Source organism: Lycorma delicatula, chromosome 1, assembly GCF_047948215.1.
Source record: "Lycorma delicatula isolate Av1 chromosome 1, ASM4794821v1, whole genome shotgun sequence".
NCBI lineage: Eukaryota > Metazoa > Arthropoda > Insecta > Hemiptera > Fulgoridae > Lycorma > Lycorma delicatula.
The window spans coordinates 49,592,992-49,610,251 of NC_134455.1; the positions used below are offsets into that span (position 1 = coordinate 49,592,992).

The window sequence follows — 17,260 nt, forward strand, 5'->3', positions numbered from 1 at the left end:
TTAAGATATTAACGCAGTGGAATTCAGCAGTAAAGGAAAATCTTGAAATCAATTAAAATGTTATAGAACTTCTTTTATTGTACACCATGTCGTATTTGAAATTGTAAATTTTACTGAATTTAATATAATGTAGCATCTGCATATATACCTAAACAATTGTTCACATTTTTTAAATATTGAAAAATATCAGTAGACACCTAACAATTATTTGTCTAATAAAATTAATAAGACTTTCTGTATAAAGACTTCTAAGATGTTCATGTTTTTTTTGTTTTTTTTTTTTTATTTTACGGTGATACTGATAACAGCACTGGTAATTTATTTCAGCGTAATTGAAAATAATAGTTTCACTCTATATTGACTTATCATTTTTACTACGTATTTAGAAAACAGTAAATGGAGAACACAATATATATGTATTAAAAGTAAAAAGATAATGGAAATTTAAAATAGAAATAAACTTGAAAAACATCACATCACCATCGATTTGTTTCTTGAGTTCAGCAATGATTAAATTGTTAGTGTGTTGTAATTAAAGCACAGGTCTCAAAGTGATTAAATATCCTCAATAGTATAAAAACAAATACGATACTTTTCGAGGCAATCGATTTATCTACAAGATACGTTAAGGATTTAAAGTATTAATTTATTTCTCAGGTATAACATATATATATATATATTATATATAATATATATATATATATATATGTGTGTGTGTGTGTGTGTGTGTTATACCTGAGAAATATATATATATATATATACATCAAACATACACACCCATGAAGAAGAAATAGAAGAATTGAGAAAAAAAGTCTCTTAGCTAGAATAAAAAATTCGAAAACTAAAATCTTCATAATATTTGAAATTTTTGTGAACCAAAATAAAAAATTTAAAACCTATCTTAAAATAGCAATGAAGGTCAGAAAAGATATTGATAAAAGAGGTCGTTAATGATACTTGGGGTGGTTCATCATATAAAATAGTTACAAAGAAACTAGAAGTACAACAAAATACACCAGGTTTAGACGACGTCGAATAAGTCAGTTTTTAAATATTCTAGTCATTGTTTTAGTTTGTAATTCATTTTACTCCAGGCTTATTTTATTACTAAAGTAACTTTCTACAGAAGAAACTTATTCCAGAGCTCATTTACGTATACAAGATATGTATCACGAAGTTCTCCCGAGGTTTTCATAAAATATTCTAAAAAAATTATTATAATGCTAGTCCCATCAAGAGAAACATGGTTGAGGAAGAAACTAACTGTACTGTGGATTTACCGAACTACAAAAGGATTTTTTCACAATGAAAAATAGATAAATAGGAAATAGGTAGATATCTAAAGAATGGAAAGCATCGGGGCCGGATGCAGTATCCAGTGAAGTGATTAAGATGGTGAAAGACATCTACCCTGAACAATTGTTAACAGCATATAATACATGCGTACAAGAAGAGATCTTATTTAGAAACTGTAAAATACAGAAATTAATTCTATTTAGAAAACGAAATAAACCCCTGAACGAACCATCTTCTTACAGACTGATCTGTTGTTAGACACACTGGTTAAAGTCCTAGGGAGTCTATTACGAGACTGAAAAAAAATCTAGAAAATATAAGAAAAATATCTAGAAAAGTGTAGCTCCGGAAAAAGGCGTTCAGCTGTAGATGGCATTAAATAAGCCGTAGAAGCTGCAGAAGGAGTTAAAGACGGAAAGGAATAAACAAATAAACGGATTTTGGGCTCTCATCCCTGTTGATTTGAAAAATCCTATTAAATCGGTTAGTTGGAAGAGTAGAAGCCTTAGAAAAGTAATGCTCAGAAGATAAGAAAGTGCCAGAGTACTTTTTAAGAATAATAGAAAGATTCCTCAGCTGTGTGCTGTGTATTTTGAAGTAGATCAGAAATGAATTTGTAAACGTATATTGTAATAGATGAATTGAAATGTGGAGCATTAAAAGGTTCTAAGATTGGTCTGCTACTGTAGTACGTGATGTATGATAGCTTTCTAAATACGAATCTCCCAAAAAATACCGAGATAATAAGTTTTGTGGATGATGCAATAACGGTATCCCCTACAGAGTCAACAGATGAGTTGGAGGTTATTCTCAACGATGGGTTGACACGTTAGAGAAATACTGGATGACAAGTTTGAGTATGGTCATTTAAAAAAACGAAAGCTGTGCTTGTTACACGCAGGAGATCATTTACTTTTCCAGAAAAAGAGATAGACGGAAGACCGTTTCGCTGGAACAAAACATAAATTATCTAGGGGCACAACTGGACAATAAACTGAAATTTGGATTTCACGTAATATGGTAATCGAAAAGGCAGCGAAAACTAGTGAGGCTCTATGAAGTTTAATGCCTATCGGAGGACCGAATGTATCCAAAAGAAGACTAATATCCAGCATAATCGACTCAAAAATATTTTATACAGTACAAGATTGGGATATGCATTAACAAACAATGCACTTAATGCACTTAAAGCAAAAATGGCGTCAATACAAAGGCAACTCTTAGAGTAATTTCAGCCTATTGTACGGTTTCGCAAAGCATTGGAAAGACAAGAAGTGTGTGAAATGCTAACAAAAGAGGTGAATAGAGACTACGAGGAAGAACTGATACGAAAAAAGCTAAGTATAACAAAACATGTGTTTTTGTTGATCTTCCTATTGTGATGCAATTGCACTATGACGTAGGAATGTGTGAGTGAGCGTACCACCCCCCCGCCCCCCCCCCTAAAAGGAATACTTGACAAGTGGTGACAGGAAGGGTGGTAGCCAGGGGCGGTGGTTTAGTCGGTTGTGCGCAGGTTTACATACGCATATTAATAACATCTTGCGACAACTGTTAACGATCCCGACACTGTATAGGCGTTCGTAAATGGGATTCCCCACCTCTTTAACAAAAACAAAAAAAAATGTATAAAAATAGTTGAATGGACGAATACTTTAATTCCTACCATAAGCGATTAGATCAACAGAAAACACGATGAAGTAAACCATTACATTGTTCAAGAACTAACGAATCATGGCTGCTTTAAAGATACCTGAAAAAAATTCACGTTTTGTATTATGAATTTGCGACCATTATGCAGAGGATGAAGATGACGGGAGACATACTATTTTTCAGTGCAAAGCCTGAGAGATAAAAAGGCAAGCCTTCAATCAAAAAATAAATAAATAGATTTCGCAGGAATGTAACTGTTGCTCTGATGCTTGAAAACTAAGAAAACCGGAACTAATACAAGCGTATATACGTAGTAAAAATAATTGAGAAAAAGTAGAAGACCGAATGGCGACCGAAAAATACACATATTTGAATAGAAATGAGACAAGAAATAAAAGCAGTGTGAAGAGCTAAGACTAATCCTCCATGAAGTAACATAATGGTAGCCTCGTGGGATTATAAGAGTTGTCTAAAATTGTGAGAGGTTTTAGCGGGTGAGAGCCTCACAAGAAGAAAGGTCAAATTTCCGAAGTCGGGTAGCGATTTCCCCATCCAAAAAACACACACATACAGTACAAAATAATCAAATAAATATTTCATATATATATATATATATATATATATATATATATATATATATATATATATATATATATATATATATATATATATATATATGCTTATATTTATACATATATATTACTTTCCTGTCATCATACCTCTAGAACTATCATGGAAGAAGGAAAGAATGGTAATCACTTTCAAAATTTGTATGGGTTTTTTGCATTTCTCGACATTATCATTGCGTTTCTCGATGTTTAAATGATCCAGAGATCCACGCTCCAAAAAACAGTGGTAGTAATGTTTGTACGTATGTACGTGTTTTGTTTTGTTTGAAACTTAATCACGTTTGACTGGATTAATGGATTTTAATGAAATTTGGCACCGAGAGTCATGTATATCGGGAAATTTGTTGATAAACATTTGGGGGTCAATATCTCCAGGGGTTGGAATAGAGAGTTTCTTTCGAGTAAATTTTCTTAAATTTTGCAAATATAATCCCATTTTATATTCAGCTCAGTATATGCGTACATGTTTCTTACCATTCAAAAAAAAAAATTTCATCGGGATTATAATATAATGGTGTAATATATTTTGATGACATTCCGGTCATTTTTCAGTTTGGGTGCATATGAGTGACATTCATTCATAGTGAAGCTTTTTTATTAATCTCTCGTAAAGGAGGTCAGAGGCTAGTGCTATAAACCGTCCGCACCACTTCCATACACGGGTATGTTTTTACAATCAAATCACTAGCAGCGCAATCAGAGGGACCCACATTTAGGCAAGTGCCTTATAATGATATTAAGAAATTCTTCCTTTCTTCAATAAAATCCTTCATTTTCCGCGCTTCCTTCATTACTTTATCATTGACCGATAATAATTTTGGAACTTTGAGCCATATAGCTCCTTCTTGAAACATTCTTGTTGCAAAATCCACCTTGCTTGAATACAGAAAAAGAAATACAGCAGTCATTAAATATTTTGTTTTCTTACAAAAGCTAACATATTTTATAATACAAGATATTCTTTACAGTTGTAACATTTTTGGTTATTTCGTATAATCTACCTGAAATGTCTTCCTTCTCATTACTTTCTTTTGTATTTGTCGTTGGCTTTCATTTACAAAAACCTGCTTCGGCTCTACCATCTTTTTTTAAATTTTAAATTTAATAATAATGTTATTATTATTAAATAATAATAATAAAATCCCAGTGTGTAGGGGCTTGGAGTCAGTGCACAGATTGCGCATCCGCTCCTGCCAAGACATTTGCTGGTTCCACCGGAGTACCGGAACGGACCTCCAGGGTTGGAAGCCCTGGAGGTCCCCATTTGGTGTCTAGAAATTTGAAAAATGTAATTTAAGTTACGAGTATGAATTCAAAGTAAATCTTAAATTATTTATTACAATAAAATTTTTATTTATTATAATCAATTAGATAAGAGATCCCCGAATACCAATTTTTATGTATCTGAATGGTTTTCGGTCTCTAAATTAGCTTAAATTAAAAATTTGCCCATTTTTTTTATGACATTCATAGAAAATTAAAAAAAACATTTTAAGTATTAAAATGATTGTTGTATATTTTAGTTTGTTTCTTTTATAAAGTAAGAGATAAAAATATAGTTTTGTGTTTGAATACTTGAAATATAAGTAAAAGTAGAATAATTTAATCTAATTAATACGACTCAGTAATCTATTAAAACTCAGAAATAAGTAAAAACTGAATAATTTTCTAAGTTTTTGTGCATGAGGTGGTGGATAGTTATGAACTCAACACTATAAAATGTACTTATCAGAATCCCCGCCGCAGCTTTGCCCGCGCTATATGGTTACTTGCGTTACCCGTCGCGGTCACGGATGTTTAGCCGGTCGCGTCTACCCAGGACCCTCCTGTGTTTATTAACTAAATTATTATTATTCTCAGAAGCATATTTTTTGCTTCTGAGAATAATAATGATAAATAAAAATTGCAATTTATAAAATTATAGTATTAAGACTCAAAAACCCCAAAAAGTTTTCTTAGAAATTTACCTGAAAAGTATTTTCAAGCCCAAATCTTATCAATATCTCGTTTATTTTAGTTGAAAATGGGAAAAAACTTTTAATCATTGTTTGAAATTTTTTTACCTTTCTTCAATGCCGAAATTTAAAATAAATATTAGAAATTGCTTTTCAGATAAATCACATGAAGACTACCCAGATCAAAAATCAAGCTGATATATCCATTTTAAAAAAATAATAAAGTAAATGTTATCTCATTAAATTCTGAATATCAAAAAATTTAGAAATTTTTTTTAAATGTTCATATGAAAATTAAACACTGAACAAGAATCAAATTGATATCTTCATTTTTAACCAAGAAGTAAAAAAAATTGCAGGTTTCACATAAAATTCAAAAATCTATTTTAATTCTTTAAACTCGGTATTTAAATTGCGGACGGGGAGTGCCCATCCCTCTTCACGGATGTGGAGCTGGGTTGAGGGTGAGCTTGCTATGCCGAAGTCTTGCGCCGTCCAGCGTCAGTCAGTCACTTCAGCCCTTGACAGGGATTGTCCCATGGGTCAGGATATCGGAGCCCTTACTGCTATGTATGAGCCCTGGGACGTCGGTATCGTGGGTCAGGCAGTATCTGACTCCCGACTCAGGTTAAATTTGTGGAAGGCGGCTGACTGGGGAAACCCAGGGAAGATTCGGGGCATGTCCTACTGTCTCTTCGCCTGCAACTTGTGACATCATGACTGGCATAACTATACGATTATGGATAACGATTCATCCACATATTCCGTGACAGAGGGTCCACGTAAAACCCTCGTCCTGGAGAACCTCTTTCTTCGGATGCGAAGGTGAAGAAAAGTGTTGACTTTAGCGATGAAGACGAGTTTATAATTATACAATAGAACGATGGAACTAAGCTTCGGCCTAAGAGTGGAGAACCTATTCCTAGATATTTAATTAGCAAGAAAAAGGAAGGTAATTTTTCCAAGATGAGCCCCTTCGTGATAGCTCGGGGCATCACGGAAGCAGGTGGAAGATCGGTGTGCAGAGACTTGCTTAACTGCACCGAAGATGAAATTGTTGATGAACTTTATTAACAGGGAGTTATTGCATGTCGACGGCTAACACTCGACGAAACGGAGAAGTTTTACCCTCCGCGTCACATGTACTAACGTTTAATATACCTAAATGTCCCGAAAAAATAAAGACAGGATTTCATAGGCTAGATGCGCGTCCGTTCATCCCAACACCATTGCGGTGTTTCGGATGTCGAAATTTTGGACACACGCCAATGAGATACACAAGGAAACACATTTGCACATACCGTATCCCATTGCACCCAGATGATCCATGCAAGGACCCGCCAATATGTGTTAACTGTAATGGACAACATAATGGAAGATCAAGAAATCGTCCGATATACAATGAAGCAATTTCGATACAGGTGGTAAAAACCGTTCAGAAGGTCAGTTACTTTGAAGCAAGAAAAATCGTGCATAATAGAACGCCAAAAGCCACGCCTGATGCTCAGGTTGCTGCTGCTCTTGCCGCCTTCTTCAAACCAAAGGACATGGCAACGGAATTGGCACCAGCCTTAGCAAGCTTACTGGAACAAATCATTGATAAGAAATTGAAGAATCGTACAATTAGGGATAGTATCCCAAAGACGCTTATGAAAGCAAACGTAACAAAACAAAAGTGTTCTACTCTACTGAAGAATGAGACTCGACCAGCTGAAAGGCAAAATAAATTGAGACAAAAAGGAGGAAGAAATTGCAGCTTAAGTTCAGACTGATAAAATTCCAACTTCGGGATCTGCGAAACCAGAAATCTTCATTTTGGAAAAGGAAGATTTAGGAAAAACTACATTTGAACCTCCGAAATCACGGAGGTCTTTAGCTGAGAGGGCGAGACAGTCGACCGCCCACACGTTCTTGCAGTGAGTACATCCAACCTGGATCGTGATGTACTTCTGACTGCGCCATCGGAGCCGGCGTCATCCGATGCCGGCAGCAGGAAATCCTCCAAAACTTACGGCAGAGGAACTGAAGACTCCATCTACGAGGCTTCGGATACCATGGATATCGACATCGAGGCCTTTAGGAAGATGGAAAAAAGAAGTAAAAAAGGATGGCCGAAAGGCAAACCGAGGCGGTAGAATTTTAGAAGAGATTGATTTTATGTTTTTTGAAGAATCTATTTTCATATAGGATGTTTTTTATTTTTGTAAAAAAAAAAATGTGATTTTAATATTTTGTATGGTGATTTGGACACTGTTTACTTGATAAAAAGTTGATTATTTGACATTTCGTAAGAAATGATTTTTGTTTTTAATTGGCAAGGACCATTTACAACCTTGCTATTTTGCATTTCTTTTGGGTTTTAATCCCATCACAAGTTTGTTTATTAGATGATCTCTATTGACAAGACTAGTCTACTGACTATGTCATTCGTATTTTTTACCGGGAGGGAAAAGTATGGTTTTTTCTTATTTCTTTTTTGATGTGAAAGAGACTAATGACTATAGCAGTCATTAAAATATCAATATTTCCCCTAAAATATCAAGAGAAATAAATACTATTAATAATAATTCTTGTTTCGATTTCACAATGTTTCTGTATTGGTCAAATGGGACATAGTTTTATACAAATACTTGCTGGTTCGAGTTCCGTCCTCTGGACCCCAGGGCGGAACCCATGGCTGCAGAGTTTACTTCCTTCGCCATTCCCGTCTAACCTGAGGGTTCAGGGGGACCCTCTCCCTGGATCACCACCATATCGTCGTTGATTCCCTCATGGTTGTGAGAATAATACTGATAAATAAAAATTAGAGTATTAATTAAGGCTTTATAGAAATCACAACACATATTAATAGTAGTAACTACGGTAATTAACGTAAACAGACCTTTGACGAGGAAAACATTGCTACTTATTTCTGTTGCCATGGTAACAGAAATCTAATAATGAATAAGATGGATTATTTTTTTTAACAAATATTTTTATTTCACAACTTCACTCCCAAGGAGAGTAGAGCCACGATCTTTGATGTAAAACCTTCCCTGAGATAACTTGAATATATCCTGCAATTTGAAAGGGATCGGTCGGGTCTCGTGTGATACTGATACAAACATACCAGACAAACTTTCGCATTTCTGCATAAGATAAAATTACAATTCAAAAGCCCTCCACTGTGCTACTGTTTCCACAGCAGCATAAGTATTTTTTAACACGAAATAGTAACAATCACAAATAGATAAAGCTGTATATTCCTAAATTTGACAAACTCAATATTCTGCTCGTAAACAAAAAGGACCACTTCTTAACACACTTTCTCGACTGTACTCTAAATACGGATTTGACTAATTCAAAATCACCGACAGAAGTAATATCTGCTGACGCCATTGTAAAAACAGAAGTACAAGTAACTACACATGATCGCAAAAAATATTGGAAGCTGTTCTTATAACTTTTAAAAACATTTTATCATAGCTTTTCGTTCGGTTTGTAGTTTCATGAGTTAAAATTTTAGATTACAACTTAAAAAATTCATTTGTGACTTTTATGTTAGTTTATACCAGTAGATAATCTTTGTCAGTGAATTAGAAGTAATAACTTGCTTCATAATAAAAGTAAAAAAGTCAAATACTTTTTTTTTATTTTGAATTACATTGCAATAATGGTATTTCATTTACCATATTTCATTTAATGGTATTTCATTTAATTTAAAACCTAATGCAACTATCTAGAAAGGTGGCTACAAATAATAATTTAGTCGACTGTGATTTTGTTGTGGATGAGCGAACATATCTCCTCGGATTCCCGATTATTATATGAGTCTTGGCCGTTGAGCTATACGCTGTAAACAAATCACTGAACATTGTAAATCCTAGACGTCATGTTGTTATCTGTAGTGATTCATTGAGTGCATTGCAAAGGATAGAGGACGTATTTGAGACCTCCTTTTTTTGGAAATACACTCTCTATCCTAACTCATCGTAATACACGTATCAGCTTCTGCTGGATTCCAAGCCATGTCGGGATCCCAGGTAATGAGCGTGCTGACGTCACCGCTAAGGAAGCATGTACTCTACCGGCATTCCCTACTTGTATTCCTTCCTTCGAGTTTTCTAATTTTATAAAAATACGACTGAGAATGTAATGGCAGAATGAGTGGAATTCGAGGATAGATAACGAGCTTCGACTTGTAAAGAACACAATGCGTCCATGGTTTTCGTCCACTAGGGCAAACGGAAGAGATGATGTTGTTCTTTGTCGTCTGCGGATAAATCATACGAGATTGACTCATGGACATCTTACGTTGTAGGATGATGTTCTTTTGTATCCTCGATGTAACTGCCGTCAAACTGTTCACCATATTCTTGTGCACTGTGTACATTATCCGGTCTTATGTCGCAGGTTTAAAGTGCCTATAACAATACAGAGTACTCTAGGTGACGGTGTAGCACGATTGATAAAGTGATTAATTTAGTTCGTTGCATACGAATGTATCGTCATTTGTCATTTTTTAATTTATTTCTCTTTTTTTATTTCCATTTTTATTCTGTATATATAATGTTGTTTTCTTTTTTTGTGTACTGTTTTATAGTATACGAGGTCTGTAAATAAAGAAATGAGACTATATTTTTTTTTTGGCAGTCAAAGTGGCACCAATGTAAAAAGTTACTAGTAAACATATAGTTAGTTATATGAACAGATGATTTATATTAGGTATTAATATTTTTAGTCTATTGTTGCCACGTGAGCCGTAAACAAACTTTTGGTGAAACAAGTTTTTGTTGTTCGTTACAAAAATGAGTGATTATAAGCAACGTTGTGCAATCAAGTTTTGTGTTAAATTCGGCGAGAATGCTACTGAAACGATTTTCAAAATTGAAAAGGGCTGCCATAAAATTCTGACAAAAAAATTGGACATGAAAAAATTTATGTAAAATTGGTTCCAAAAAACCTAACTGTTGCACAGAAAAACAACAGGGTGGAAGTGTACCGCGGTCTTCTAGGGTGAATTGAAACTGATCCTGATTTTATAAAAAATATTATTACTGGTGATGAATCTTGGATATTTGATACGACCCAGAAACAAAACGCCAAAGCAAGGAGTGGCACACTTCAAACTCACTACGTCCCAAAAAAGCAAAACTTAGCAAATAAAAAATCAAAACCATGCTAATTTTTTTCTTCGATAGTAATGGCATTGTTCAGAAGATGGTTTTGCCTACAGGACAGACTGTAAATCAATATGTTTACCGAGAAATTCTTGAAAGACTGCGGAAAAGAGTTACCCGCGTGAGACCAGCCATCAAAGACGATGCTAGAGGATGCTAGATCATGACAATGCACCTTGTCACACTGCACTCTCAATTATTGAGTTTTTGGCCAAGAAAAACGTTTCTGTAGTTCCTCAACCATCTTATTTACCTGACTAGAGTCCCTGCGACGTTTTTCTGTTCCCGACTTTTAAAAAAAACACCTCAAAGGACACAATTTTGGAACAGTAGAAAACATAAAAAAGTGTAACCGACCGTCTGAAGTATATTCCGGTTTCTGAGTTCCAACACTGCTATGATGAGTCAGAAAACCGTTTGAAGCGTTGCGTGACTTCCCAAGGGAACTATTCGAAGGTGATAGAGTCTGTGCATAATTGTATTGTAAATAAAAAATTTTTCTAAACCAGTCTCATTACTTTATTTACAAATTTAAATTTTGTGGGTCGACGTTTTCGTTTTATATTTTAAATAAAGAATATATTTTTTTAAGATTCCGTCTGTGATATTAGTTTTCAGTAAGTTTTTTAGTATGTTAGCTGTGATATTAGTTGTAAGTTTTTGTTTTTTAATACTACTTAAGATATCTTTCTTTCGGTCGATGATTACGTAAAAAAAAAATATTAATTAATGACATCGTCAGTCAAAAACCACCCAAACCGCGTAAAGATAATAAAAAAATTATTGATTAATAAGACAGTTAATAAAACATATTTTTATAACTTTATTTTGCTTTCCGTACTGATGTAATTTTAAGTTATATAAAAAGTAATTTTTCTTCAGTTATTTGTAGGCAAAATTAAGTAATAATATAAATTACTCTGTCTACTACTTAAAACGATAAAAAAGTAATTAAATAAAACAAGTTCATACATTATTATTTATATTTGTTATAAAAGGTTTATTAAGCTTCAAAGTCATGGAAAAAGGATAAAATAAAAATCCTTACATATTATTAAAGCGAACAAGCACAGCTAATGACATACAAATAGTAACTCCAAATTTTCTTGAGTTACATTAAACAGAATAATCATGAGATACATCATCTCAACTCGTCTTTTCAGTGGCTGTCTTCCTTCTATTATGTTAAGTCAGGTGTACTGTTTAGAAAATCAGTCAAAGCTTTTAAATAAGGTATAAACACATATTTTTTTAAAGAATTTTAATTTTTTAATTGAATGAACATGAAAATTAAATTTTACGTCTACTAAATTTTAAAACATACAGATTTAATAGTGACATAAGGCTAGAGTAGATGTATTTATTTGTAGCAGAATTACGTACATTTATTTGTTTCTCTCTTTCACCCAACCACAGATTAAAATATAAATTATATATATCACTGGTATTCAAAAAACATTGTTACATAAAACTATGCTTACATTCAAATTATATGAAATAAAACTAAAACTAACTTATTAATCATTAATAAATAACTATTTCTGCAGCTGTGCTAAAAGTAACTTGTATTATTCTTTAAAATACTATTCTGTAACTACACAATAGTAACTCATAGCAACTAATATGAATTTTAAATTAAATTTAATGTTGTGTGTATATTAGTATAATTATAAAATCTAATACTATCTAAAAAAAATCAATGCAAATAGAATAAATTAAACTGAGGTAGTGTATTAATATTACAGAGAGAGAGAGATAGAGAGAGTGAGAGAGAGAGTACACGGGCGTGCGTAAATTAATATATTTAGATTTATGGTTCCTAGACCTCCTCTTAATGCGGACATTCCTCTTAATGTTCCACACCATCCACTTTATCTTTCCGAAAACTTATAACTAGCTTCTCATCCAATGCACCGTTGTTTAAATTTAATTTAGTGATTATTACGATAATTAGTAATCAAATTTACTTTCTATTATTATTCATATAGACTTCTTAACCTAATGGTCAAGTAATTACTTTTATTTGTATAAACAATAACTGTCAAAAAATAAAATAGAAAACAAATGTAAGCAAATTTTAAAGGAAAATAATTAAGAAAACTAAGTGTCCAATTAAAAAAAAAATAAAATAAAATACTTGGATTGCTGTACCTTTTCCGTATAACTTAATAAAAAGTTTCATAGTAAAGGATGATCATTGTTCACATTTCTCAGTTTACTCCCTAGTTTATTTCTTTCTTAACATAAGTATTTTACTTAATTATTGAACTTTTTAATATAAGTCTCCCTTTTTAACTATTTTTTTTTTAACTCTGCTCTATTAAATTCCCGTGTGTAATGCTAGGTTTTTGGTCTTTGAGTCGTGATTAAAGAACTTATTTCAATTGTTCTCATATGACCATTTTTGAATAATTTTGAACGTGATCCATTTATCATACAATTTATCAATGGACATGAAAATGAAGATAAATAGAAAAAAAAAGCAAACTATTTTTTTAATCTTGTAATTCAAAACAATTATTTGTTAGACATATATATATATATATATATATATATAAATAAATGTATAATCTAATATAATTTTAAATTGAATCTTTACAAATTCTTTACGAGAAAAAAATTCATATGTTCACAAAGTCACAACAGAACTTGATAAAAATATGAGATTTATCGTTGTCGATTTTTTTTTTTATTATAAACATTTTTAATTTTATTTTACCCTGTAATTTCCTTTTTGTTTATTTAATTTACGGTTAATTTCGGATGTTTTAATAAAATAATTAAAATTATGTAACTGGATAACATGGTATATTGACTCTGAAATCAACAAATTTTTCAAGAATTATCTACGATTACATATTCTTTTGAAAAAATTATAGGACGATAAAAAAAACTACTATTAACTTTTCAAAGTATTTTACAAACACGTGCCGAAATAATGTTGAAGTGAAAATTTAATGTTACTGTCATTCTTTAAAATCGTAATATTTCGTAGTACATTAATTCTGTTAGGTTTTTGTAACTTTTAATTTTCATTAATTATTATCTAATTTCGTTTTAAAAAGACAAAAAGGATTGGATCTTTGTCAAGAAATAGCAATAATTAACAAAGAAGTATTTATTACTTGAAGGGAACTATTTAAACAAAGAAAATAAATTTGTTTTTTAAACATATTTTAAACATGTGAGTATGGTTGTCGATGGCAGTTTACGAATAAGAACACGCACACAAACAGTAACCATGGCAACCAGTCGAGAGTTAACTCAAATATTACCTTCTTTGAGACGAATACATAGAAACATTGATTCTGGGTATAGTTACGATTAAATACAAGGGATTAAAATTATGCGATAAACTACTCTAATACCCACAGGTCTTAGATATGGCGTAGTAATAAAAACTGAAGATAAAAAATCCTAAAAATAATTCAGAACTAATAATATTAGTATTCTGTAAAAACTGGGGAATTTATTGACTTATTGTCTACTGAAAATTTCACGAACTTTGTTTTAGGATTTTTATCAATCAGGATTACAAATATTTAATGGCAGATGCTAAAACTGACTTGACCGCATATATCACATTTCAACCACAATTCGTAACAAAACAGTTTCCCATAGTACCATAATGTAAGACAAACCAGCTGCTAATAAGCAAATATCATGGCATAGTTAAATATTGTCTAAACCGTAATGTATTTTATTACATGCTATAGAGTTACACCGTAAATAACTGAATGGTAATAGTTTGATCAATATAAATTACTATTTACTGACTGTCGATGCATATCTGTCGTTAGTAAATAAAAATTAACTAAATGTAAGCTTTTCATACGTTCTGATTTTAGAATTTAGAACTACTTATCGTTTATTGTCGTTTTCAGTCAATGCATTTCTATCATAAGAAAGCAGTATAAATTTTAATTTATTTTCAATTTTTTTTTTTTTACTTTAGTATTCATATATCCAAGAAGGTCATTAATACCCGAAAGCCAATCATAAAATGCTTTGTCAAAGCAGATAAACTAAAACAGATCTTAAGTTTTTATTAACCTGCAAAAGGTAGGTAGCCATTAGAGAATACAAAAACTTTTCCAAGCATTTGAAATGGTCTAATATTTTAACGAGAAATATAATGCGTTTCTTTTTTTCATTCGTACAATTGAAAAAAATGTTTTAATGAATATAACATTTCTGTTAGTAAAATTATACTTGAATATCTATTTTAGATTTGGCATTACAAAGCATAACTGATATTACTACCAACGTTAAAAAATGTGGTCTTAAAATTTTTAATAAGCAACTAGATGTGAAGTTAAATAATTACGTTTCTAACAGCAAAATGTTCGGTATTTTTAATGATATCTATTGTTCCTTAAAAATATTGATGTTAATAGTAACACATCATAGTTGACGTAATAGTGGAGTGCAACTGATTTTCTCTTTCTTGCAGACAATTTTCTATAGGGATCTAAACAAAATTTTTTTATTATAAAGTTTTCGAGTTTTTTGATAATATGATAATAATTTATGTAAAATGATATTTTTTATATAAAATTTTATTATTATTATTATTTATAGATGCATCAATAATTAAAATCATTAGCGACTCACAAGATTTGTCCGAATGTGCTGAAACACGTGCAGTCATGAACAGACTCAGGCTGACCATTTCTAAAACGTGTGGTTAATTGAAGTCCAACCATCAAAAACCCCGGTATTCACGATCTAGTATCCATATCCAGTTAAAAGTAACTACCTTTATCAGAATTTCAACCTTAGAACTCTCGATTTTGAAATTAGCTAATTGACGTCGACGAGTTTATCACTATATCAATCCGGAAAATTATTCGATTTCATTACTAAAAATTTAAATAACATTTTTAATACACAATATCGCTGAAAGAATTAACGGATCTGCTTGAAATTTGATGAATGTAAAGATAAATATCACATTATTCTTATTCTTTTAACTATTTAATTTACAAATTTGTTTTGTCACAGTAGAAGATCTCAAAAAATTCATTTACAAATAAAGAATACCAATTTTTTGCGTAGCTTCTGTGAATGTACGTAACCACCCATCACTTGTTTAACCAGATTCTTAATATAAAATTAAACATGTTAATTTACATATTTTACATATTAATTGTTTTTGGAGATGTTATAAGAACCAAATCTTAGGTGTCTTCTTTCGTAGATAGAATATAGTTACAAGTAAAACATAGATATATACTAGTTTCTCCTTATGAAAGTACTATTTAACGTAAATTCTGTAGATTTTTTCTTAAATTATTACAAAATGATTTTATGTTAATTTTACTTTTGTAAGGTATGAATGGAAGTAGGACCGTGACATTATTTACAGACGAAACATCCTGTTATATCACCCTATAATTCGCTACTATGATTTATTAAAACTGAAAAAAATTCTTATTTCATAGAAAAAAAGTTGAGATTAATAAAAAAGCACTTTGAGGTACAAAACATAGATTTATAATATCTTACAGCTATTACTTACTTGAAAAGTAGGTAAAATAGTTCCTGAGGTAATCCAGAGAGAAGTAGAAGAAGATCTGACACTGCAAGGCTGAATAGATAATAATTTGTTGCCGTATGCATGTGTTTGTTTCGAGCTATCACCACACAAGTGCTTACGTTTCCGATTACACCGCAAACAAGAATCAGTACGTATAATATCGTCATAGGTAAGACTATATACAATGGATTGGCCAATTTTTCGTTTGTAGTATTGACCCATCTTTGTGTATAATTCACCAATTCCCCCTTTGTTTCAGTCCAGTTTTGTAATTCCTCCATTAGCTACCACTACACACTCATAACTGATGACACTGAATTATTTTACTGTACACTTCATAGTATTTTTATTTAGTAACAAATTAAAACTTTAAGTAGCCTTTCCTGAATACGATTAAGTACTCATACTGGTCATACATAAACGTATGTTAAGGATTTATCCGTAAACAATCACCTTTACCTTTTTGAATCGAATGAGAAAATGACAGGAAATCTGTAAAAGAAAAAAAGACAATATAAATTAACGCAGTAAAATTTTGTAGAGTTAAATTTTTAACGTAAGCAAATTAATCTAGATTATTTTAAATAGTATTTTACGATTCATTTAATAAAAAATTTAGATTATACCTAAAATAACAAATGTTTTATACGCAGATAAAATTTTTTCTTCGTCAGTATGCTTGCTAAAGTAAAATTTCAATTAACTAAAACATATTCTTTACCAATAAAAAAATATATCATTAAAATATTGTAAGAGTATTTAACCAGTCAATTACTAGTTCCTCAAACTGTCTTCTAGACACTTTTGTCTTTCCAGTCCAACAAAATTAGGCAGAAAATTACCAGAAAAACGTTATGAACAGATAAAAAAAAATAACAGACAATTTTTCATTATGCGGAAGTAACCGGGCTTTTTCTTTAACTAAAAGTAGTCACTTCATCTAATTTTAATATTCATCTTAATAAATTTACTTATTAAGTTTTAAGACATTTTAAGATTCTTACTAAGTATTAATTATTTTTAAATGAA

At 31.5% G+C, this 17,260-nt stretch overlaps 1 protein-coding gene across 1 annotated transcript in view; it reads right to left on the bottom strand.

Moving 5' to 3' along the window:
* LOC142318096 (pyrokinin-1 receptor-like) overlaps positions 1-16,717 on the bottom strand; it is a 248,214-nt gene extending 231,497 nt beyond the window's left edge. Inside the window, exon 1 of the mRNA XM_075354625.1 lies at positions 16,214-16,717. Coding sequence (XP_075210740.1) covers positions 16,214-16,512 — 299 coding nt within the window. The 5' untranslated portion in view covers positions 16,513-16,717. The remainder of the gene's footprint in view (positions 1-16,213) is intronic.
* Positions 16,718-17,260: the final 543 nt, after the last annotated feature.